Source organism: Stegodyphus dumicola, chromosome 8 (genome assembly GCF_044657685.1).
Source record: "Stegodyphus dumicola isolate Sdum_Otavi_A_Nest chromosome 8, ASM4465768v1".
Taxonomy (NCBI): domain Eukaryota; kingdom Metazoa; phylum Arthropoda; class Arachnida; order Araneae; family Eresidae; genus Stegodyphus; species Stegodyphus dumicola.
In genome coordinates this window covers 122,268,571-122,294,731 of record NC_140775.1, presented here as the reverse complement: position 1 = coordinate 122,294,731, position 26,161 = coordinate 122,268,571, and the positions used below count along the sequence as shown (strand labels likewise).

At 32.2% G+C, this 26,161-nt stretch overlaps 1 protein-coding gene across 4 annotated transcripts in view; it reads left to right on the top strand.

The window, feature by feature from the left end:
* Positions 1-26,161, top strand: part of LOC118199929 (sodium-coupled monocarboxylate transporter 2-like) — a 78,928-nt gene that overhangs the window by 35,954 nt on the left and 16,813 nt on the right. For all 4 annotated transcript variants that reach the window (XM_035371813.1, XM_035371815.1, XM_035371816.2 and 1 more), the window contains exons 6-13: positions 1,570-1,724; positions 2,679-2,819; positions 4,780-4,909; positions 8,655-8,743; positions 14,007-14,122; positions 21,569-21,636; positions 21,738-21,824; positions 25,850-26,034. In XM_035371813.1, the coding sequence (XP_035227704.1) occupies positions 1,570-1,724; positions 2,679-2,819; positions 4,780-4,909; positions 8,655-8,743; positions 14,007-14,122; positions 21,569-21,636; positions 21,738-21,824; positions 25,850-26,034 (971 nt within the window). The remainder of the gene's footprint in view (positions 1-1,569; positions 1,725-2,678; positions 2,820-4,779; positions 4,910-8,654; positions 8,744-14,006; positions 14,123-21,568; positions 21,637-21,737; positions 21,825-25,849; positions 26,035-26,161) is intronic.

Below are 26,161 nucleotides of genomic sequence, written 5' to 3'. Positions count from 1 at the left end.
TCACCTTTTTCTCGCATAGCCCGTAATGTGAACAGTCTCTATTACATTTCTGACGTGTTAAGGCCCATGACTGTGCCCTGTCTTCGAGGCCTGAATGAAGCCATCTTTTAACAAGGTAATGAACGATGGCATATTACCTGCGCTATTCTGACCTTCTTCGATAGAGAATGTGTTCTACTGTTGTCCAGGAAAGTATGTTCTGCAGATTTCTCACATATTGAGAACATCTACTAAAAGTTGCCAAAGAGACTGAGACGCCACCAGTCACCAGCCACTGCAGTTAATGAATTCAGGAGTTGAGGCAGCTTGGAATGAAGTTTCCATATCTGTCATCCATGTTCAGTTCGCCTCAATTCCCAACCAAATTACAACCGTTAGATTCGTTGTTGCTGCTAGAGGTGATAGCTCTGTATACTTATTTCTGCACGCATTGTGTCTCAAACCATCAGCAAATTTTTTGGTGTCCTCCTCTCTTAAACTGCTTATGTACAATAAATAAGATTCAGCTGCTGCTTTTTTTCCAGATGCCAGCAGTGTTTTTATATATTCTGCATTACGTACAATTAAATTAAGCATAGTTATATGATCGGATAGGAACATTTTCACATATACCATGAAACACACGATAGAAACAGGATACAAATAAAAACAGTACATGATAGAAACATCTTCTCATATACTATGAAAATATTTTATTACTGCTATTATTCCACACAATTCTTCTTTTCCTTTCCAGATTTTTTGTTGAAAGAAAACATTTAACCATCTTTCTGCAATAAACAAATTTAATTATTTTTCAACGGAGCCCGGTTAACCAGTATTTGAATTGTATTCCTTACTTCAGTAGACAGAATGTCCACAAAAGTGTCTTTATTCTACATTTATTTTCGCAACCATTGCTTGTAGACATATACTTCCAGTTACAAGAATGTTTTGAATAACGCAAATGTTTATTTTTTGGCATCTTGAAACTTTAAGAAATTAATTTTGTAAATATTACGAAATGTAACTTTTTATATGTTCTTCGGTCTTAGAAAAATTTGTACTAGTTAAATAAAGTCATATATTACGTTTCTCATTAAAAAAATATTCGTCTAAAGCTTATTGATACTTAATTTATTTTTTAACATTAAATGTCGTAATAAATATGAAAACTTTGATTTGTTAAAATTACATAAGTATAATTTATGCAATAATTTTGAGCTTTTATGCAAAACCCTGCGAATTGCAAAAAGCACTGTCCATTATTACGTTGTTACTGTTTTATTACACAACAATTAATAATATCTATTTAATTTCACTAAGAATTAATTAACTAACTAATGCAACTAATGGATTAAACTAATGGAAAACTGCACGAGTTTCTGCATAAACGTTTTAGGAAATTTGTGCAGATTTACCCATATTACAACAAATGCAAATTCAAGAAAATAGCTTAATATGATATTGCGAGGCTTTTTTTCTTTAACATAAAATTACTTTTTGCATTATACTCCTTTATTTGTAATTCTGTTTTATTAATGCTCAAATTCCACTTTAAAATCCCTAATACCTGATTTGTTTTCGTAGGGTGGGATGAAAGCAGTCGTCTGGACGGATTTGTTTCAGTCATTGGTGATGTATGCTTCCGTTATCGTAATTGTAGTCAAAGGAGCCATGGACCTTGGAGGTTTCAGCGCTGTATGGGAAAAGAGTGTGGAAGGTGGCAGAATAGAATTTTTCAGGTACATAATCAAAAATTACAATTACAACTATTTACAAACTCACCATTTCGTCAAAAGTAAAATATCTTTACCAAATGAGAGACTACCATATCATTATGCTTCTTAAACATGGTACACAGAGAACTGAAAACATTCACAGTAAAAAGTTTGGTAGTATATTCTTTCGCTTTAAGACTATCATTATATAATTGGAAAATTTGTAATAAGTTTCTTTAACACTTCCTTGAAGCTGTATAGCATGAGTCAGAAATATGGCTATAAGTCTGGAGTAAATGCAATGTGCTACTGTATGTTAGAGAAGGAAACTGTGTATGCGATATTAAATTTAAAACTTCACTTTTCACTCAATAAAAATCAAGTGCTCGACCTAAGATGGCGCCGAAAATTGGACAATAAGTTACAACTGCAACATGAGTACTTGCATTTACAAACGCCCATACTGTAACTGATCGAGTGCAGAATAACCCGACAAAAAACTGATCATTGCTTAGAATGACAAGAAGACCACAAAACAGAGCATACATGATTATAATGCAGCACTGCTGCCGTCGCCTGTAGAAAAAGACAGAAAACCACTGCTTATAGCAAGAGCCATCCAGGAAAAAAAAATCTCCTGAAAGGTTCACTGTAGTACGGATGCAGCAACATTGATACGGATTGGTAGCGAATGAAATGTTGAGTAATTCAAAACAATAAAGTGAGTGTGGTTAGTAATTTATTCGATTTAAAAGCTTGACTTTCCATAGCATTATCTTGAAACGAGAAATTTCTAGTAGAAATTTCTCATTTCTCCTATTCATAATACTATGGTTACACGATGCGATCAAATATGTAGCCACATTCTGACCCATTCTATATATGAAGACTATTTTAATATTTATTAAAGATGTGTATTAAAATTTGCTGTAAACTATTTGTAAAACGCACTTAATTTTATTCTTTTTGGTAATCCAGGTTTGATTTAGATCCAACTGTACGCCATACTTTCTGGAGTTTAGTGGTAGGTGGGTACGTAACATGGATGGGAAATTATGCAGCAAACCAAGCAATGATTCAACGCTACTTGACAATAGGATCCTTGCGAGGTGCCCAAGGGTATGTTTTTCTCTGAAATGAATCTGTTCTGAAATAGTGCCGAAACTATCCTAGTGATATTTATGAAAGTGTAATATAAATATTTCCCAGTAGTTACACAAGCGTGCTTCTGACAAACTAGTCAACAGCTAAACCTGTTACACACTGGTCGTCTGACGCAGGGAAATCATAATGAAGGTGTCGGTTGCACGGACATTTCCGTGGTTTTCGCCATGTATAGCCCCCATACGAGCCAATTTGTCTAAAAAATGTCCCTTGGCAAATAGTCCGTCCTCTGCTTTGCCTTAATTAAAAACAATCAACCAATTTTTACATAAAAAAAGCTTCACAATTATAGTTGATTTTTCTTTAAAGAATTCCCTCATATTTATATAAACATTCACAAATATAATCTAAATTTGACTAATACTAATATTCATATCTGCCTGATTTAACTAATATTCATATCTGCCTGATTCCCCAAAGAGAAAACATGCTGCGACCTTAAATGTGCGATATCTATATAGCACCAGCTAAGCATCAAAATAATAAATATATGACGACTTTTTAAATTTATAAACAATGATAAACAGCAAGGCAGTTTGGTTTTCTTACAACAGAGCAACAAATGACTTAAAGTGCAGAAAGAGTTCAATGGTCTAAGGATTGTTAGAAGGCAAAATTTGATGTAATGGAAGGACGCAGGAACTCGTATGCTCTACATTTTTGGAATATTGTTGTTTCATTCTTTGTTACTTTGGATTGCAAACGACTTGCAGAATATTTAGTAAATTCAAACAAGTAGATTCCTGAAAAAATTAACTGAAATTCACTTAATACACACACAGGCCAATGAATTAGAAACTTTGTAGAGATATTAGGAGAGCAACGCCTTCGCCGGGAATCGAACCACGGACCTCTGGAATACGCGCCCAGCGTGCAGACCACATCACGAAGGAATGCTAGAAAGGCGGGAGAAATAGCTTATATACTCCCCCTTTTCTAAAGGGCGACTGGGGTTTTTAGGGAACCCAATCGCCAAATCCTGGGTGTGGAGAATCATCATCTACAACCCTTTTAGTTTGGGCGCCACTGTAGAGACATTAAGTATTTTTGGAAGCAGGAAAGATGAAGAATAAGCAACACCTTCGCCGGAAATCAAACCACGTACCTCTGAAATACGCGCCAGTGTGCAGACCACCACACCACGAAGGCATGCTAAGAAGGCAGGAGAAATACCTTATAGCCTTTAAGATTTTCATTTGAATTCCTGCTAGGTATGAAGTATGAAATTTTTTAATACATGGGTTAAATGTGTTTAGAATGCTAGTATAAGTAAGGTGTAAGAGTGCTTTTCACGATGAATGAAGTAAAGTGGGAAAAAACGACAGATCTTTCACCATTTGAGAAATAGCTTTTTGTTGGCGCCCGTTTAGCAGGTTAGTTAGTTCCCTCATAGCCGCAACGATAAAATAATACTGATTCAGGTTCGCTAAAATTAAAACAAGTGCGTCCGCCCTTATTTTGATGAACGTTTACTGGACTTCAATAAAATGATTGTTTCCAAATTTTTCAGTTAAAACATTGAAAAAACGTTGAAAGGTGTTTAAGAAAAAATTTTAAATATTTGCATGACACATAAGCCACTACGACTCGAATCCTCGAATTTTAAATTTTTCATTAATTCGTGAGATTCGAGGATTCAGATGTCCCGTTCTCATTAAAAACTATTTAAAAAACTGTACTTTTAATTGTTAAAACTTACCAGATTCATAAAAAAAACTGTTTCGAATTTTATTTCCGTTATTCCAAGCAAACAACTCAATTCTAAAAATATTCTCTAGGATGTCCAATTTTTATACGTTAATGGAATTATTCTTGCAATATCCTTCACTTTTTACACACAATACATTAAAGTCCAGGTTAAAGTTACATCTACGTGTTACAAATATGTTATTTATTCGAATAATCTGTATTCTAGGTGCTTGTGGATTAACCTCCCGGCTCTCATTATTTTGATTCTGATAACCAGCTTATCAGGACTTGTTATTTACGTATTCTATGCAGCTTGCGACCCCATAGGCACCAAGATGATAGATGCACCAGATCAGGTAAGAGAGCTGAATTTAGACAATCCGGTTTCAAAAACAACATTTTGAGCCAAGCTAAAAAACAATTCGTTTTTTTTTTCCTTCTCCTTTTAAAGAAAATCTTCATATCTTTCTGCATGGTTTAGCATCTATATATTTCCATAATGTCTACTATATATTTATATTTCTTTATTTGTCCATGCAATTGTTTCCCAGGCCTTCTAATTTCTTCAAAAGCCTAGTAAAACCTCTGGTAGCGAATGTCTCTCTAAGATGTTCACCTATGAAACTAAAGAGTATTTCTAAGAACATAAGTATCAATGTGGAACATCACATTTCTAAGAAGACTACATACCACCAAAAAAATTCAAAATAATCTGTAACTGACAGCAATCATTTTACAGAAGATTCATCGCTTTTATGTATGTGCACTATGCAACTAAATGATGCTTTTTGTATTTTATGTGCTTAATATTCTATCCACTTAGATCCAGACAGGCTTAATATAAAATTTAAAACATTTGTTTAACTGAATCTTCTGACTTAAAATTAAATAAACATAATTTTAGATATCAGCTCACGTTTGAGAAAAACACTTCTTCGGGTTCAGTTATTAAACCAAAAGTTCAATTACTTGAGGTTAAGAGATTCCAAATTTCACAAACTTAATAAATATAATCCAAGATATATAATCCTGTTTAAAATTCGATTCAGTTCTGAAAAATCTTTCAAAATTATCCGCCTTAGGGAGGATGAATCCCTGTTGAAATGTTTGAAAAAAATTGGTGTTTCATTACACATAGGGCCCACCAGCGGCCGAGCGGTAAAGTCTCTGAACACTGGTAGTTCGGTCCGAGGTTCGAATCCCGCGAACGGGCTGGCTGCATGGGCGTTTTCGTGGTTTTCCCCATGTGTAACATGTATACGAGCCAGTTTCCCTTAGAAAGTCCTCCACGAAGGCATCCCTCCCCTTAGGCAGATAGCCTTTGAGGCTTTGCCATAATCACACACACACACACACACATTACACATAAGTTAAAAACTACTAAATGTCTATGTAGTCAGTGCGTACCATTTATAATCGCCGAGGTCTGTACGTACCATTTGTAATTAAATATTTGTTGACTATAATCGTATTCGTGAAAAGTTACCAGTGTTTAGAAGTCCTATCCACTTAGATCCAGACAGGCTTTTAAAGTTTTCGTATTTTCAAAGGAAAGCGTTTAATGTATTTGGATAAATGAATTATCTTACTTTTAAATCCCGAAATGACAGAATCTGCGCATTACCGAGAAGACTTTGTAATTACAGTACACTGTAATATCCCACACATTCTTTATGATTCTTTAGTTTTGATATGAACACTATACTAGTTCATGCAAAATTTCACACAAATTTCTCATACTGATGCTTTCAGCTATATGAAAAATAAATTTTTCTATAAATAAAGTCATGTGTCAATGGTATTTAGAAGCGGAAAGACACTACTATTAACAGATGACTTGACACTACACAGACGTCTGGAAGTTAAACTGATTGCAAAGCATTTTCGCAAATAGCGGTAAAGTACTTTAAATAAAATTTTTCTAAAACAGATTTTCGGAAGTAATAAAAAAAACGATAAAAAGATTGATAAAATACATCATAATCTTAATGCAATAAAATGTGATATGATAAAATTTCTTTAACTTGGAATTTGATATTAATTTCACTTTGGAAGAAACGTAAAATTTATATACTCATGTTAAATTACAGTGAAAAAGACAGTCTTACGCTTAAAACACATTAACCGCTATCGAAATTTAGTTCTATATAATATTTATTTTGCTAAAAATGTAAGAAACATACATATTAACTTTTGATAAATTATGTACTGCACATGAGTGTGATTGTGACATTTTTTGCGGGGTGTTAAATTTAAATTTATTAAAACATGAAAAGGACCTTAAAAATGAGACTCAACCACAAAATAACTTTAACGGTTTTTATACGTAAATTTTATTTAAAATGCTGTTACAAAAGAAAATTATCAAATAAAATGCAGAATTTATAGTCTTAAATTTGGAGATTTATTTCAATTTATTTTTACATTTTTCTATAATCTTTTAAAATCACAGAAGAACAGAAAATAATGTTATTTTAAGAGATAGTATAAATAAATTCTAAACATAAAATGCTATATACTTTTCAGAAAATTCATGACCAACAAGAGGCGATATTAATTATTCAAGTCCGAAATTACAATAACCGAGATCTTTTTTTAATGCAAGTTTCTTTTGGAAGTTAAAACGAATCTTTCCAAACTTTTTAATCAAAATATTAAACGTTCTTTTATATTAAGGTTCGAAATGCTTGAAAGACGAAAAATACATGAGCAGTCCAGTATTTGAGTCTGAGAATCGCTTAATCACCGTTGTTCTCCTGAGTTCAACCCTTGAGACTCATTTTTTGAAAACAACATCAAAATTTAGGTAAATAACTCCCAAAACCATCTTTGAGAACAAAAGGGTCATTCCGGAGGTCATTGAAAGCACCGATATCTTTACGCTTCAGGGAGTTTTGCAGAATTTGCTCTTCGTCTGCGCCGTGTCATAGTCTAAGCATACCGAACATGCCACAAACGAAATTCGAATATCTGTACGTACTTTTCAAATTTGAATAAAATTTTTCAACTCAGTTCATACAGCTCAATAATTTTCACCCTGTATCTTGTCTCTTTTCTTTGGTTCTCTTATTAATCTCATTTTCCTCATAAATGTTCTAGCTATTTGATCTCGATTTCTCTTTCATTTCCTCTCTCAGCTATAGATTATTTTTAATTCTACGCCTCTTTTTTTAAATGATTTATGATTATGTATGTATTTTTAAATACAATAAAAAATAATATATAAATAACAATAAAAATTTTTTAGTTTTCCAGAGCAATAGAAACGCGATATATCAAAGAAAAACGAATACAAGACATTTTTAAATAATATAAAGGAAAAAAACAACTCAAATCATAAAGGCATAAGAGAAAATAACAAACAAAAAGAATTAAAAATATAAAAATCAGGTGTTACATATCTAGATCAACCAAATTTAGTTATTAAATAGAATGCGTCTTTATGTCTTTATCTACCATATACTTTAGGAATGTTATACTTTTGTTTCTCCATCATAACATTTCAAATAATTCTCCTTTTTTGTCATAGCATCTTGTAAAATTAACCTGTGAAACTTTTCAATCGAAAAATGTATTATCTTAAATGTCAAGCCTTGGTGGAGAAAATTTTTGCAAGGGCGTTTGTTGACAGGGTTGAAGATTATCAAGAAAGTATCATATTTCATGTCTTTTGATGAATTGGAATAAAAGCATCTAATCCTTGTCAACTACGTCTTTTGAGATCACCATAAACGCTCAATCATCCCTGCTACTGAATGAAGACAATGAGAAAGGCGAATGTAAACTGGCAATGGGAAAAGATATGATCAGCGTCACACTGTATAACGAATTGCATGAGAATATATTTGTAATTCCATATTTCTTAGCGTTTTAAAAGGCAGGCTGAAGATGTATATTTAAATGTAATCTTTTAGAATAGTTTCTCAAGATTTTAAATGTTTATTTAATTAATTTATAAATAATAAAATTTTAAAATTTATAATCTTTTATTTTACAGCGAAATTGTATTTATTATATATAAATCATTAATATGATGAATGACACTTACTAATCTCAACCCTATTTCTGTCGTTTATGCAATTTATTTTTTATTTTTCTCAGCTCTTTCCCCGTTTTGTTATGGAAACACTTGGATCCTTTCCTGGAATACCCGGACTTTTCGTGTCAGGAATATTTAGTGGTGCTCTTAGGTATCTATTATCAATATTTAGTTACATATAATGTTTTACTTATATCGAAGACTAAGCATCGAAAGAATTAAAAGTTACTGCTCCGGAACAAAATACATAATGATTGTTTATATCCTAGAGTTTATATCCTAGATTAAAGTTGCAAACAGCTGTTACCTTTCTAAAGTGATTTTTTACTATCTTTTTAAGTTACAATGAAGCCACTGTTATGTTAGTGAGGATAAGCAATAGCAATTAGTAATATAATATTTGTAAGCCCATACACTCCTTAGTACTTATTGCCTTCTGCAAGGCAACGTGGAATATAAGCATAAATACAATGCTCGGTTTCAACCGATATTCCATTGCTTGAGCAATACTTTGTCAAATATGATTTTTATTCTATCATCTACTGTTTTTGTGCATGATATTACGCAATATAGACATCATTACGCATCCTATTACGCGATAAATATACAACAATTTTTATTACTGTATTATAAAGTTAAAATATCAGATTCCTTCATTTTCATACACACGAGAAAGAGAAAAAGTACTCTCATTGACAGTCTCTAATTATACTTAAATCGCTATTGTAAATGGATATAGTTACAGGTAAACACAGCCAAGGCCAGATTTACTAGTGGAAGCTCAGGCTCCACTTTCAGGCAAGTCCCCAATATATAGTAATTAAATTTTATAGTAATTAAAATGCGTACAATTTTAAATACTTTTTTCAAGTATAGATTTTAATAATTTGAAACAGGAATAAAATTTTCAATTTCTTAGTTTAGTTTTTTTAATGAATTTCTGCAAAAATCAAGCATTTGTCCGTTGTTTTGCATTCTCAGTTAACACTCATTTCATTTAGTGAAACCTCGATTTGTGAACTAATGCCAACTTATACAGTCTTGTATTGTGCAAGTACCATATTTGGCGCTCCTGATGCCATGTGAATATCAGAATTCTTTTATTAACTTAAGCGTGGTCGTTTAGTTGATTATCAAGCTGATAAATAATTTTATTGCATTATTTTAATCTTTTCTCTGTAGCTTAATTAATTAAAGTAGGCAATAAAATCCGCAACAACAGTTTAGTTTTTCTCTTTATCCGAGTTTGTTCCGGAGTCTTCAATGAATGATTTTTTTATATTTCACCAAACATTTTATTTCTTCATGCTCATGGCTTAAATAAATATGTAAAAATATTTAAAAAAATTATTTAACATCTTTATTGGTAATTTTTTGAATTTTTAGGTTTGATGCATATATGCATCGTCATGCATTTAGCAGTAAAATACTCCTATAAACCACATGAAAAATCATTTACAATAATATATTTAATAAATATTGGCATAAAATACTTAATTATTTATTGTTTTTAGAAGATACTGACTTTAATTAAAATTTTATTAATACTTAATTCGAATTAATCATATTCAGACTTTATAAAAATTAAAACAGTGGTGAAAATGTAAATAAAAATGACGAATCAAATAATTTGTACATGTATATTTATTTATTGTACAATTTGCAATATACGGAAAATTTCGAAACAATTTCTACCCTTATTTATACGTAATGCTGCAATACATTTTTCACATCCAATAAATTTTTGGAATTTGCAATTTGGAATTTTACAACGAGTGCGATTTTCGTTCCATATGAGAACATGTTGAATTTTATCCTGCATGATGCAGGTTGGAGGACTGTTTTATGCAGGACCCCTCTGTCTTTTCACATTGTAAACATTTAGTAAAAGACCGCTCGGCCTTCCACGCTTAGGAACTGAACTTTCATCCAATTTGCACAGTCCAATGGATAACTCAAACCGAAAGGCGGACAGGTTTAACAAATCCTTGGGGTTTGTTCGATTCTGTAGACACTCTTTTGTACAGCAGCCACGAATCTGTGACCGCAAGGTCTTAGAAGTAGTAAGAAATGTCATGTACCACTTTTTTTTTATCTCAGAGTTATTTTGTATCTTCTTATGTGGCTATCCAGCATATCTACGCCCCCCCCCCCATGTATTTGTTGCATCGTTTCACAACATTAGGGCAGTCCACAGTAACTGTCTCTTTTTTCTTCCTATCAAATCTAGATATCTATTCAATGGGGTATTTCTAGCAAACGTAGATAACAGGAGCACATTCTTATTGCTTTTCTACACTAAATAACATATTTCAGTTCCACCGCAGTCTGCAATCTATTCAACGCTTGTTCTCCTCGACTCTTTTCAGTTGCTCTTGTCAAAATACAATTTGAAATTTTGATTTCGAGGAATCTCCCTACAAAGTTTAATCACAACTTTTACATTGTTGCCCAATTCTGCATTCTTTTCTAAGCGATTTTGAGGTAGACATTTTGGGCCTGAGTATACTTCAAACTTGTGAGCAAACCCATCGAGACCAAATAAAAACTAGTTTGAAAACAATTACCCAGTAAATGAACATAAATAAAAAAATAAAGGAATTTTTAATACAAACAAACAATATAGTACATACTACATAATTAGAGACATAAAATTAATATTTTATGACTCTAAATAACAACAATGCATGCAAATATCGAGTGAGTAATGCTGATATAAAAAAATCATGAAATAAAAGGTATTATGAAGTCGTATATTTAAAAATCCATTCTAAATTTTAACCTGATTCAATTACGCATCACACTGCACTCTAGAGTGAAATCTAATCATAAATGCATAGTGATGCATATATGAATGAAACAGAACACTTGACATATTTCATTTTAAAACAATTCTGTAGTTAATTCTCAACATAGAAGTGAAAAGTACATGCCTTCAGCTATACAGACTAAAATTTTTAAGCCCCTAATATCGAATTTATGAATAACACAAAGCTAACTTTGTAGAGACATTAGGTTAATTGGAAAAGACGTAGAGATGAAAAATGAGCAATCGCCTTCGCCAGGAATCGAACTACGGACCTCTGAAATACCGGCTCAGTGTGCTGACCATTACACTACGAAGGCATGCTAGGAAGGCGGGAAAAATAACTTGACCACTGAAGACAACAGAAATGAATTATATGTTCTTGGCACTAATGAAATAAATGCTGCCATCTACTAGGAAATATAACAATTTAGAAAAAAATCCGATGTGTACACCACATGACTTCCTTGTACGGAATATTAAATTATACGCATTTTTTCTTGCATTTTATTTAAACTTATTAGATTGAATTAAGCCTACTTCGACAACAGCGCATAAACCACAATAGAATAAATGCATTCTTTAAAATTCACTTTGTTTACCATAGCGCTAGGTTTACTTAACAGTATTATATTTCGTTCATATTATAACTCAGAATGCACAAAATTTATATTATTTAAAGAATAGAATTATCTAATCGTTGCCACATGTTCTATTCAAATACTATAATAAAGCTAGAATGATGTATAAAAAAATTAAGCAAACAAAACGAAAAACAATCAGTTTTTCACAGACGATTGAGTATTTCTCATTTAATTAATTCAGTTCTCACTTCGCGAGAAGGCAAAAATACATAAAAACTCAAAATATCTATATTAAAAATTACGAAGTAAATCTTAAACGCTTATTTCCTCGAAAAAAATTCCAGAAAGGATTAAGCATGACTTAAATAATAAATGAAAGCGTTATCTTTGTTGTTGCGAAGCTAAGTTTCTCTAGATTGACAACAAATCCGCTACTCAGCTGTTTCAAATGTAAATAAGAGCAATGGCCGCCATCAAATTAGGCTTAGCGGCACTTAAACAATTTTAAAACTGTTGATAATTCTAAAAATACTGCATACAGATTTACTAAAGGCATAAAACCCTTAACCGGAAAATAAAAACAACATAATTCAATCATTTTTAAAGCAAAAAATGTACAATTTACAAACATATAAGAGTAAAGAAACTGAGATCACTGAGCCGGATAACAGAGTGGATATATTTATAAATATGGTTTGGTGCGGCCGATTGCAACCAAAATACGAGATGCACATCTACATGTTATAGCAGTCCTACATACAAAATTTCAACGTTCTGAGGCTACGCGTTTTTGAGTTATGCGAGATACGTACGTACGCACGTACGTACATACGTTCGTACAGTCGCCACGAAAAATTTTCTTCAGAATTCATTTTAAAGCAGTTTTTTAGTTTTTTGGAGGAAAAGAGTCTTTTATTCTGTCCTTACGTACAGATATCACGCAAAAATATCGTTAAATTGCATTCGATAGCGGTCAAAATGGATATTTTCGTTGAAATACGCTGCCTGAAACTTTTCGCGATTTCAATACTTCCTTTTTATTTCGTACAAGGAAGTAAAAAGTAAAAAGAATAGCTAAGCATTGATATGGATATAAAGATAAAAATCATCCCAGTTAACCGTCTGCTTTGTAATTTTTTTATTGCTAAATTCAGTAAAAATTGGTATGATTCATATATGCATCCCCATGCATTGAAGGATTAAAATTAGTAAATTTCTTAAACTGAAACCGTGAAAATGAAATTGGTATAGATGGAAAGGAAACTGAAAAGATGGAACAGACGTTTTGTTTAAATGATACTAAATTTTAAATAATAGTAAATTATTAGATTGTTTCATTAAGTTCTTTTTCTAATTACCATTATTGTCAACTGTTGCACTGAAAAGAATGGGAATAGCAAGAGCCTTGATAAAGGGGTTTTGCCCTTCACATCTAGTTTTGTAAAAAATACCCTGAACATGCCGCAAATGGAAACTCTATCGAAGAGGAAATATCATCACAAAAATCTCATTTGAAAACAAAGCAGTGAGAAAAATCTTGGGAATATTATCTTATCAAAAATATGTCGTCAGTGTCTTATCATACATAATCATGATTCCATTTCAAAAGCCGAAATAGCATCTCGATATTAAGATGTAAAGTCTTTAATTCCCTTTCTTCTTTTTTTTCTTTAAACACAAATGAGTGAAATAGTTATTTCTGTCGAAAATCGCAAGCACAAAATTTTGCTCTTTTCATAAGTAGGTATTATGGGTACTATGGGAGCATATTGTTCCTTGCTCTTATCACTTATTAATAAATAAAATTTTATTGACTTGCCTTTCTGAAAGTATGTATTAATGATTCATTACCTAATGTAGACGTTTGTAAATTTTGGAGCGGAGGGGGTGTTAACTATTAAGAAATCATAGCAAATAAAGTAAATTCTAAGAAATTTCTAAAAATGATCCTTTTTTTTTTTAATTTTGACCTTGACAGAAGTATGTTAGTTTACTTTTCGTATATTTCTTTCTCTCCCAATCAGTACAGTTTCATCAGGCGTCAATTCTTTAGCTGCCGTGACGCTTGAAGATTTCATCAAACCCTTTATTTTCAAAGATCTGAAAGAAGTATGGGCAACAAGAATTACCAAAATCCTTGGTAAGAAACTATTTCTTATAATCTGAAATAGCAGAACATTTGATATTAAAAATGTTGACAGGTAAATACTTAATACTTGACAGAAAAGAAGGCAGAACATTTGGCTCAAATTAAATAAATTAAAACATGTGAAAAATACTACAACTTTCATTCACTTTTTTTGGTCATTTGAGTAAGTTGTGATAATAAATGATAGTTATAATAATAATGACACAATAATAATTTAAATCAGAGCTGCTGAAATTTTTCCTTTACCTGTACTGTCGTATGTTACTTATTTTCTACGAGTGAAGTCATTATCATTGGATGCGTGAAAAATATACTTAAAAGCATCTTGCAACCTGAAAACTACAGACTACTATCTGATATCTCTGAGGAAATTTTAATGTTAAATGAATGAAAAAATATCTTAAGTTACCGAAATGATAAGGCTGATAAAGTGATAAGACTAATTTTTCATTAGCAAACAAACCTGAAATTCAACTAAAAAAGTTCAATTTTGAAATCTTTGGCGTACTTTTTCCTTCAATTCTTTTTGCAACGTAAATGTTTTTTCAGAAGAAAAATATCAAAATATCAGAAAGTGCATTACTATCTGAAAAATAAACTTATCACTCGAATTAAATTTGTGAAAAAAGAAAGGTTAACAACAGTTGCAGTCTAGTGTAAAACCTTCCATTATATCTTATGCTTGAGGCAGACAAAAGTGTACCCAAGACATAAATTTAAAAATGAATCGGCACATTTTATGATTTTAAAGTCTTATGTTTATCCATTCTCCTAATTGTATAAAATAATGTACACTCTTTTGCAAAAAAAATCGAAGCACCAAGAAGGACTTTCGCGATCCTGACGAAATTTTGGTATGCAAAAACATCTTGATTGAACATGCAAATGGTCAAAGTTTCAAGACAAATGAACTGGAATTTCGATCATAGCGGGCATTTCTAGAGCGCAGTTCGCAAAATATGAAACTAGTAACAGAGGCGGAAAATTTATCTTTTTTTGTTGCTGCCATTGTAATTCCGCAAAAGAAGCAAGTGAAGATGCCATTACGATGATATCGAAAATTTTACATACAACGAAACGACTTGGAACGTGGTCGCATTGTAGGGTTGCGTGAAGCTGGGTGGTCATACCGAACAATAGGCCGCCACCTACAGCGTACAGAAACTGCTGTGCAAAGTTATTGGCAGCAGTAGTTGCTACAAGGAAATTGCCGACGAAATGAAGGCTCTGGAAGGCCAAGGAGCACAAATGCGAGGCAAGATAGGATGACTGTTCGCCATGCCCGAACCGCCCCAACGGTATCATTGTCGACTATTCAACGCACTACAGCCACGTTTATACCTCCCGTGGACAGTTCACCATCTCACGGCGCTTGTCTTGTCGCTCACAGAGGCCTATAAGACGTTTGCCTTTGACCCCACAACGGCGGAGTCGTCTGAAGTAGTGTCACAGCCGATCATCATAGCTGCCATCAGACTGGCATCGTGTAGTATTCAGCGATGAATCCCGCTTCACTCTTGAAGCAGATGACCACCGTGTTCGTTTCTGGAGAAGAAGGCGACAGCGATCCCAATCAGCTTTTGTTTTACAAAGGCATACAGCCTTAACACCTGATGTGATAGTGTGGTGCGCTATTTATTATGACAGCAGGTCATATTTAGTCATCCTCCGTACATCTTTAACAGCTCAACGATATGTTGATACCATCCTGCGACCGGTTGTATTATCCTTCCCGGTACGGCATCCTAGGGCCCTTTTCCAACAAGATAATGCCAGGCTACATACCGCTCGCATTTCTCTGGGTTGTCTCCGTGCGGTTGATGCTCTTCCTTGGCCCGCAAGGTCACCAGCCATTTCACCAATCGAGCATGTCTGAGACATGGTAGGCCGCCAGGTTCGGGCACCACAAAATATCGCACATATGGAACGACAACTGATGAATGCCTGCCAGAATGTGTCGCAGGATAACATTAGGAACCTCTACCACTCCTTACCTCGACGAATTCAAGCATGCATTGCCGCCAGGGGCGGTTCGACCAACTACTAATTTGAACACTCAATGGGTGACTGTGAGCCGTGAACTATGACCTTGATTTTTTAATCATTTCATTATCTGTGTATGAGCTATATACATATTCAATTTCATCAAAAACAACCACTTCCTTCATGGTGCTTCGATTTTTTTGCAAAAGAGTGTATATTATAAATTGCTGTTAGAAAGATCAAATAAAATTTAGAAATGAAATTTAAATTAGAAAGCACAAATTATTTTCAAATGATTTACTTTGATATGCTGATGAGGAATGCACTTTTATAAGTACTAAAAATAAATAAGAGATATTACGCCTCCACAGTTGTAACAGTTTCTGATTTTTATTTATGTTCTCCGAAATTCGCTAAATTCAAATAATAATTCTTCTCCAGTGTGTAAAAAAAAGAGCAATAGGCTGTAACAAATTGCATATTGTTATTACGCCTCCACAGTTGTAACAGTTTCTGATATTTATTTATGTTCTCCGAAATTCGCTAAATTCAAACAATAATTCTGCTCCAGTGTGTAAAAAAAAGAGCAATAGTCTGTAACAAATTGCATATTGTTATAAAATTTATACTTATCAAGGGGTTGTATTTTTGAAACAGATAATGCACGTAAAAGAGTTGGAGAAAAGTCTCTGAAATGATGTACATTAAACATATGGCTACTTCTTTCGTAAATTTTGAGAACGATATGTAACGCTTATTGCAGAATAATCATAAGACGTGCAAGCTGATTTTAAATGATTCTCTTCATTGCGTTGACTATAAATACGCTTTCATAATACGAAAGCTAAGTGAATGTTGTTATAACATTGGGTGGCAATAGCTTCATTTATGGCCTCCGATTTCATTCTGAGGATCAGATGTAATCTCACGGACATGGCGTGAATTGAATAATTGGAACATTAAACTATTAATAATTAATCTACATTGTTTCATGTTTCTTAAAAAATTATTGATTATCTTTTAAGATTATTTTAAAGATGAGATTGACTAATATTTTGTTTTTATTGTTTAAAACATTTTTTGCTAATTTTTCAAAATCAATATTTTTTCGTTACAATAGTTTTTTCACTTTCCTGGATAGTATAATCTTTTATCCGGTAAAACTTTTTATTTTGTAAGAGTTTAATAAATAAACCTTCTTTTCTTGCAGTCATTTCGGTAAACTCAGGTTTCATAAAAGGTCGCACTATATTTTAATTAATGTCCTGCTGAAGAATTTTTATACGGTGTTCTACGAATCGTTTTGTGTTGAACCACATGTCTCGGCATATGTTGATCAACATTCAGTTTTTAGTTTCTTTAAGTTGTTAAATCTTGGTTTATTACTTTATTTATTACGGCTACAAATGCATTTAAAGACTCTGCAAATGATTTCTGCTTCGGTGGACTTTTCTCTTGTCACCAATGATTCAATTTTATAAACATTAGAAAAAGTACGTACCTTTTTCGTGTATTCATTCGGAGTCTTTTTTCCGTGTAGAAATAATGACTGGCCGTTTTTCCCTTTTTGATTAACAATGCTGCTTATTTTGAACTTCGAAATTTTAATCCCATGCACTTCACAACGTGTTTGAATTATGAAATAGGAATTTTATCTTTAGAAAGACCAAAAAGATATGTTACAATCCACAGCTTGTTTACACGAGACATTTTAGAAGAAAAATTAATTTAAAAGAAGCAGACGTTATTCCTTATTTCATATGATAACTTGCTGCCAGAAATTTTGATTCCAAAACATTTCCTTTTTTTTAATTCTTTATCGAAAATTGCACTAAAAATGTGTAAGCACCCTCTGTATTTCAATATTCTTATGGTTGTGATTTAAAATAATCTTTGCAAATGGTTTTGCAGACAAAACAACAGAGAAATCCAAATTAAAATTAACAAAGAAATTCAAAAAGCGTTACCTCAGAATACAGTTTGTGCTGAAAATGTTTAAAAAATCTGAGGCTAAAAATAAAAATAATAAAATAAATAAAAAAAAAAAATCTGAAATGTTTCAGATTTTAAATTACGTCCAAAGGGGCGTTTTTAACATTTTGTGTGTTACCTTTCTTTATTAAATATCATGTTCCTCGCACTTAAACCATAAGATCCAGTGCAACAGCAATATCGCAAAATAGTTTTAAAACGAGCATATCTTTAGAATTTCCGATACAGAGACTCACGCGCTGGAGATAAAAATGTTTTTTCTGCACAACGTTGCCATTGCTCGCTTTGAAATCCTTGAGTTTGTTAATCAAAAATTCGTCAAAGTTTTAAAAAATAGGAAATCGATCATAAAACAAATTTCAAATTTCAAATTTGGTCTTCCACATGCTCATATTCGTTGGAGGATTACGTTATTCAAAATTCGATGACTCTGTGTACCGTTGTTTTATCACAATACGAGAAATATACATACATTTATGCAGATTTTTCATTATTTAATTTCTTCAAATATAATGCAGGACTCTAACATTTTGTGGCAACAGTTTGAAAAGTGAACCGACATTTATGAGTCCGACGCAAAATGCCAAAACGAAACTAATAGTCCTTCGGGATTCAAATCCCTTTGGACTTATAATAAATAAATAAAAATAATAAATAAAGATCTGAGGCCTCTAAATGTAAAGGCTAAAAATATAATACTTGTTAATAAGAACAGCGTGAGCGCTCCATGCAAAGATGAAATTCTCCGAAATTAGTTTTCAGTAATAATGTTGATCTTTAAATCATGAAATAGTTTTTTATATTAATCATCATAAGATGGCTAAATATGAAAATATGCATATATTTTGAAATCTGCAATCAGAAATAATAAATTTTATTAGTCTAGGCCATAATCATATAAAAAATCGCTAATAAGCCATATATGGTCCATGGGCCACCATTTAGTCATTTCTCATATAAAACATGAAAAGTGAACACTATTGAGTGTTATTTATGAATTAAAGCATGTCATATTAGAATGACCAGAATAGAAAAATACTTTTTGAAAGCAAAAGCTGCAGGTACCCCTTTAAAAAGTACTTTAAACCTGAAAAATGACAGTGGAAATAAACGTTTAAATGCATGTACACGTAATATTATAAATTTTGTAAACTGCAGATTTATACCGTATGTATTTCCCAAGATAAGTTGAGGCACATAGGTATATTTTGTTTCAAGAAGTTGAGATTGCACATTGAAATAATGATCAGTCAGAGTCAGGGTCACATATTAAATGAACGATGCGATAAATAATAGGAAGCTGTCCAGCACGTGGCTAGTAGGCCTAAAGTTGGCACTTTCCATAACGTCTTTAAGTGTCGAGCAATTTTTTTTCTGTCTCTTGAAGACCGATTATTGCTGTGAGTTGCAACAACTTTTTTTATGTTCTTAGGGTTATTATAAGGGAATACAAATAACTTCATTCCAAATCAAACGCATACTTGGTGGACAGGTATAATAAAAAATCTAAAATAAAACATAAATACATAAAGTAAGCAAGAACCTAGCCAGATAAAAAAAGGATGTCAGTTGTCTGTTTGGATATAAGACAAAACTATAAAAAATAAATAAACAAGAAGAAGAATATATTCCTGTGGCGTTCAACTCAGAATCCCGTTTTGATTTTGAAGGATATAAAATACTAAATGTGACTATTATACTATATTAAAACGCTAAATGTATGGAGGGTTTTGCAATAAACAAACTGCGCTTGTCATCTTTGAAAGCACGGCAGCTGATTTCCATTTTTACTTTTTCGAATCATTCTAAGTGGGGAGAAAAGTTGATGAACTGAAGACATCAGTTGGGGAAAAAATAACTCTAGCACGTCGCCGCGCCATCTGCAATTCCCATTGTTGCTCTTTATGAGCCCAGATAAATAAGAATGTTTGTTATTTTAGGAACTCAAAAGATTCGTTAAAGTACTAATATATGTAAGTCAAACCTCTTAAAGCCATCATATGGATAAAATATCATTCTTTTCTAAAGCATCTCAGTTACGCGTTAGCATATTTTTACCATTCTTAATAGGTTAACGCACGATTCCCTTTGAAAAATTATTCAAGGGGAATCATGCATGTCAGTCATTCCTGCTTATTACTTTAGCTGGTTATCTTTAGTTTTCACTTCAATACATTGTTATATTTTTCTTTTTTAATTAAACTATTAATCTGTAGTTTTCAAAATATATTCATTGGAATGTTTGCCACAAGATATTAGATTTTTAATTTGGTCCTACGTATACAGTATATAGTGGCGGATTAATGAAATGACGGTCTCGTCTCGCTTGAATCTGGGGGGCGGGGCGCTTTAACGTATGATTCAAAGTATGTTAACCATTTTAATAATTATTTAATGATTTGGGAACTTCTTTGCGTCATACGCAATCCCGTAAATTCACTCCTAATATCATTTAGTCAGTATTGTCAGCAGCTCTAACAACTGAAATTTAAAAAATGAAATATAGTCCTCTTTCCTGATGTGTTTGTTATTCTTGATGTTCCTTATTGCTGAGCATTCACAATATCTTACTTTCTGAGGTAAAAATATGTCTTCCTTTCAACACAAAAACATTTTCTCACAGAAGTACTTAACGGTTGTTAAATGCCTGTGTGTTTCATATTAATTATTGAGACATTTTTATTGAAATACATTACACTAAATATGGTACTGCAGAGAATATGTAGAAAAAATGTAATATTGATTCTGAAACCAGAACATCTTCACTTACTTGCAGTAATGAATATTTGTTATTGAGCATAATGGATGCGTATTTTGTTTCAAATGCCAACAGAGCAGTGCTGTAGGGTTAGAACTACAAACTGGCAAAGTCCGACTTCCGATTTTTTTCTATTTATAACAGTTATTTGATACTCTTTTCCACATTGATTTTGCCTGAATAATTCTAACTTCTTTTCTCCAGTCGCCCTTTGGGAAGGGATGTAGCACAAGGAAATGTAATGAATTAAAAAATTTCTTTTATATGTCCTTGTATATAATCCTAAGTACATGCAGCGAAATAAATGGAAAATACATGGTTCGATTCTCTGCGAATGCAATGTTGAGTTTTTGAATTTCCTGTTCTGAAGGAACCAAATTATCTTACTTATTGAAAATAAAATTATGCGAAACATATTGTTTCACGTCGTTGAGCACAGCGGCTTTAACACTCGAGAAACGGACGCTGTACACCAAGGGGGAAATCCTGCCTTCCAACGGATTGTTAATTATAATTATAATAATTGGAAGGTAAACGAAAACTCTTAAGCCCTGTGAACTGTCTGAAACTTCAATTTTGCTTTTGCCATCTTTGAGCGAAATTAGAGCAATAACACCTAGAAGTATTAAACAATTAAGTTAAAATGTGAGAAATTTACAAATGAAACATTCTCAATCTCTTAATAGTTCTTTAATTGTTTACAGCTCTGACTTACGGATTACTGTCAATAGCTCTTGTGTTCGTGGCAGAACAACTAGGCGGCGTACTACAAGTTAGTAATTTCTTTCTAAACTTTTTCGTACAATAGAAATTCAAAACTCTTAGTCTGTTTTTAAATGCTTGATATGTAATATCCCATTTAATCGCTTTCAGGCTGCCTTAACTATACACGGAATAGTTGGTGGTCCTATGCTGGGTGTTTTTACATTAGGGATGTTCTTTCCATGCGCTAATACTTGGGTAAGTTTCTCTTCTGTTTGATATTGATTTGAATAAAAAATGTAATTACAATGCTATGAATAGATAATCAAACTGCTTTTTTAATCTCGTGAATTCGAATTTATTTACTTTTTCAAAACGATAAAACCATGTTGACCTCAAATCCGCCTTAATCAGCGGGAAGCCAGCAACGGAAGAAACACAATATCAAAACTCAGCAGCGGAATAAACACAACGAACTGATAATTTAAAACAAGACAACTGCAGTTTTTTCATTATATCACTTTTAGCGATAAATACACATTTTTTATGTAAACAGTTGATTAATATATTGTACACGTAGATCGATGTTTCAAGAATTTTCCTTAATTTTCGCGAATCCGAATTCTTAAAGCATTCTCGAATCTTTCAAATCTCGAGTCCTTCAAATTCTTCAAGTAAGAGAAGAAAACTTTTCAAGTAAAGAAAAACTTTCACTTAATGTTAAAACTTTTAAATAAATCAAAATCTTGAAATCTGCAGAAAGGACTTCAGAATGCAGTTTTTAAAAATGCACTTATGTTCATTAAGAACAGAAGTTAAATTTAGCAAATGAAATGCATAATTGAAACTCTTGAACCTTCAGCTTCATTTCCTCAATATAATTTAACAAAAAATAGTTAAGTAACAGTTCAAATATCTATTAACGATTCAGAATTCAATAGCTGTGACTGAGCTGTTCGACTAAAATATCGCTACAGCGTGCATGATACACAGTTTATATATCATAGCATAAATTGATAGAAACATCCATGATTCAATAGTAGTAGGTTTTCTAAAGCCAGAATTACGGAGACGATTTATCAGTTAATTTCGAGAATTTATGAGAAAGCAGAACTTATGCTTGTTTAAAAATTTTAACAGATTTTACTGAAAGAAGCATTCAAACAGAGAATATGTGGGGTTTCTCCGAAGGAGTATGGCGATCCAGATGCCACTGAAATTGCAACAGTCACTTAAACAATTCTAATGAACGTCACTAAACCTAATCTTTCCAAAGTTTTATGAAAATGTTTAATTTGTTTAAGTTGGAACAAAACTGACGAAAAAAGCTAAAAAATTTGGTTTTTCAAGTCTTTTTCAGATTCAATGGGGTTTGATTAATTCGATCCGGGATTCGAATGTGCAATCTCTAATATGTACTGTATGCAAAAATACGGCATAGTAAAATCTCAACCCAAACAATGAATTTTTTATCAGCGGATTATGTTAATTATAATTTATTTTTACAAAAAGGTTTCATTAGTTGAGTAATCTATTAAGAATGGAAGTAACAAAGATATCAATGCAGTGCAAACAATTCTGCTGACACACCTTAAACGAATTTCTGTTATATTATGAGAAATATGGCCAGAGATTTTCACTGATAGGAATAACATTCAGAAGAGGATTTTTTAAATCTAAAAAAGCATGATCGATTATGGGATATGGAGAACCTTTCCTTCAATTTCACAACAAGATTTTCTAAAGAAAATCGTTTTATAGTTGATACAATTTATTTCCGAAGTTGCTTTACTTTCTATTTAAACGGTAATTAAGTTTGATCACACACGTTTCTAACTTTATCAGTGGTTTAAAAAAGCCTGAAGTTTAATATTATCATAGTATCAATATTTTAAAAAGAAATAAATTGAATTTTTGTTAGCTTTTTTTATACCTTTGGAGATTATTTGCTATGAATTTATAAGAAACTTTCTGCTTGGAATTCATATTTTTGTTATTTACGAGAATTAGTGCTAAAATTATGTTGAGGTTTTGCTTTCACATATTGATATAAACGTTTACAAAATTCAAATTTTCTATTGGATTACAGGTTTGAGCTTCATTCGGGCAATTAACATGTTTATAGGTATCCATTTTATTAAATGTTTATTTAAAAATAAAATCTTTATCGTTCTCACTTTATCGTTTTCACAAGTTTAACTCTTCATTGGAGGATTTGTAGGACAATCAAATCCTCGAATTCTGTAAGCCTAAAAAAATATTCCAGTTTCAAAAATCCGAATTTTCGCGTGTCAACGTCTTCGCATCAATTTAATTCTAACTAAGAAACCCATTACATGTTTTAATTAAAGACTGATAAGATACTTTCATTGAGATAAATAAAAGAGTTTGTTTTAAAACAAAAGTCACCAGTGACCGAGTGGTTGAAGACTGAACACTGGAAGTTTGCCCGGGTTCAATCCCACGGAAACAGAATTGCTGCATGCTTATTTTTTTTTTTTCGTGCATGTGTATGTCCTTACATTTTTCCCTGTGCAAATTGAATAAAAGGCAATTCCCCTTAAAATTTTCTCCATAAACGAATGAAACGTATGCTCCCCTTTTAGGCAGATTACCCTAATATGATTTGTCATAACCAAATAATATAACTTAACCAGTAAAAAAAGAATGTGAATATTACAATTTCCGTAGATTTTTAGTCAAGAGTGCGTCTGTCTAAGTGCCTTTCTGCCTATTTTGGAAACAATTTATTGTTTCACATCTACCTTTTACCTGTCGTAAATTTTGACATTTTTTTCATCTTATTATCGAAAGTTAAAATTATTTCAATTATTATTCTGTTTTAAGTGGCTGAAAGAGCTATCTGCGTGAAATTTGTTTTGCCATAATCAAATAATCTAACCCAGTCTGCAAATTTATTGTCCAGAATTCACTATAATAATGTTTAAAGTTTATATTAACTTCCTTTCAGTCAGATTTCAGTATAACGATTTTATAACATTGTATTATAACACACGATCTACTCAGAAGGTGACCATATACATCATATTAGTGTAAAGTTTGCTGTTTCATATTTTACCTTTATTATTTCATCTTTGAAATTAAAAAAAATACTATGCATAAAATATTTATCTAAATGTTTTTTTTTCACTTGTATTTTAACTAAAATCTAACAGAAAAATGCATTTGCTTCAGTAGCATTTTCATTCATTAGTAACATTTAAATCTGTGTCACAATGTGTGATAAATCGCAATGGCAAATGCAAGTTTCCATTAACTGCATGATGAGTCAAAAGTATGGCTACATGCTTGAAATAAATTAATTTTTATAGTACTTTGTAGGGGTAAATGGTGAATGTTATATTAAATTTGAAACTTATTTTTCCATTTAAAATAAAATACACTTGTTCCTTCTTATAACATTAGTAAAGATGACACTGGACACAGAGCAGCAAAATGCAGTTGCGACTGGCCACCGGCCTAAGACGACACCGATCTTAAAGATTGTAAGACTGACAAGATTGTAATTTAACGTAATATTTTTGCCGCACAGTATGGGAAAATTGAGAAGACGATCTTACAGTATAAAACGTCCAGGAAAAAAAAACCTCCTGGAAGAATTTGCCTGAGGACCACTGAAACAACATTGATAATAATAATGTATGCTTTGTCCACAAAAAAAGAAAAAGCAATAAACTGAGTCTAACTGGTACTGTTGTGTATTGCTCAATCTGAAGAAATATCGTTTCGACAGCACTGTCTCACTTTTCATAGCCATAATATGACCATTGCATAATGCGATCAAATTTAATTTATCCTGAATATGTTTACTAAATCAGTCATATGAGGAATGCACCTTATTTCACCTCTGAAGCTAGATTGCAGAGACTTCGCTGACCGTAAAAAGAAATGATTGTCTCAGAAATGGCAAGCATGTTCTTAGTTTGAGAATCTGAAACGTTTTGTCACGGCTGCATAGGACCCAGAATCGAGTTTCATCTAGCAAGAGCACGAATGAGCATCGAACTTTGATAGTGGCACCAACTATTGGCAATCTCGCTAATCAGAAACTTAAAAAAATATTATGCAGTACCAATTTGTCCTCTCTAACAAGTACAAATAACGCAAGAGACAAACAAAATAGCTAGACAAAATACCTTTCTTTTTTTCCATTAAACAAAATTTCCTAAACTGAAAAATTCTATTCTTTTAATAAAATTCTCTTCGATTTGTAATAATTACAAAATTTAAAATGATATGTAAAGGAATTTTCTTTATTTCAGGGGGCGTCTACAGGACTTTTGAGTGGTTTTGTGATAGCTATGTGGTTCGGAATGGGAGCCTTTTCCAGCCAGCCTTACAATCCAGAAGCTTTTCGATCCTATGAAAACTGCACGGAACTTTACTATAATGTCACACACATTGACCTTACGAATATTACAACTATGCCAGAAATTATTCATAACAAGTAAAGTATCAGAAATTGTTCATTTTCTATTTATCTGAATCAATCGTTGAACTATTGAACTATTTTAAATCAGTCGTGGAACATTCGAATCCTCAAATACCGTGAATCTTCAAAAGCATTTGAAATT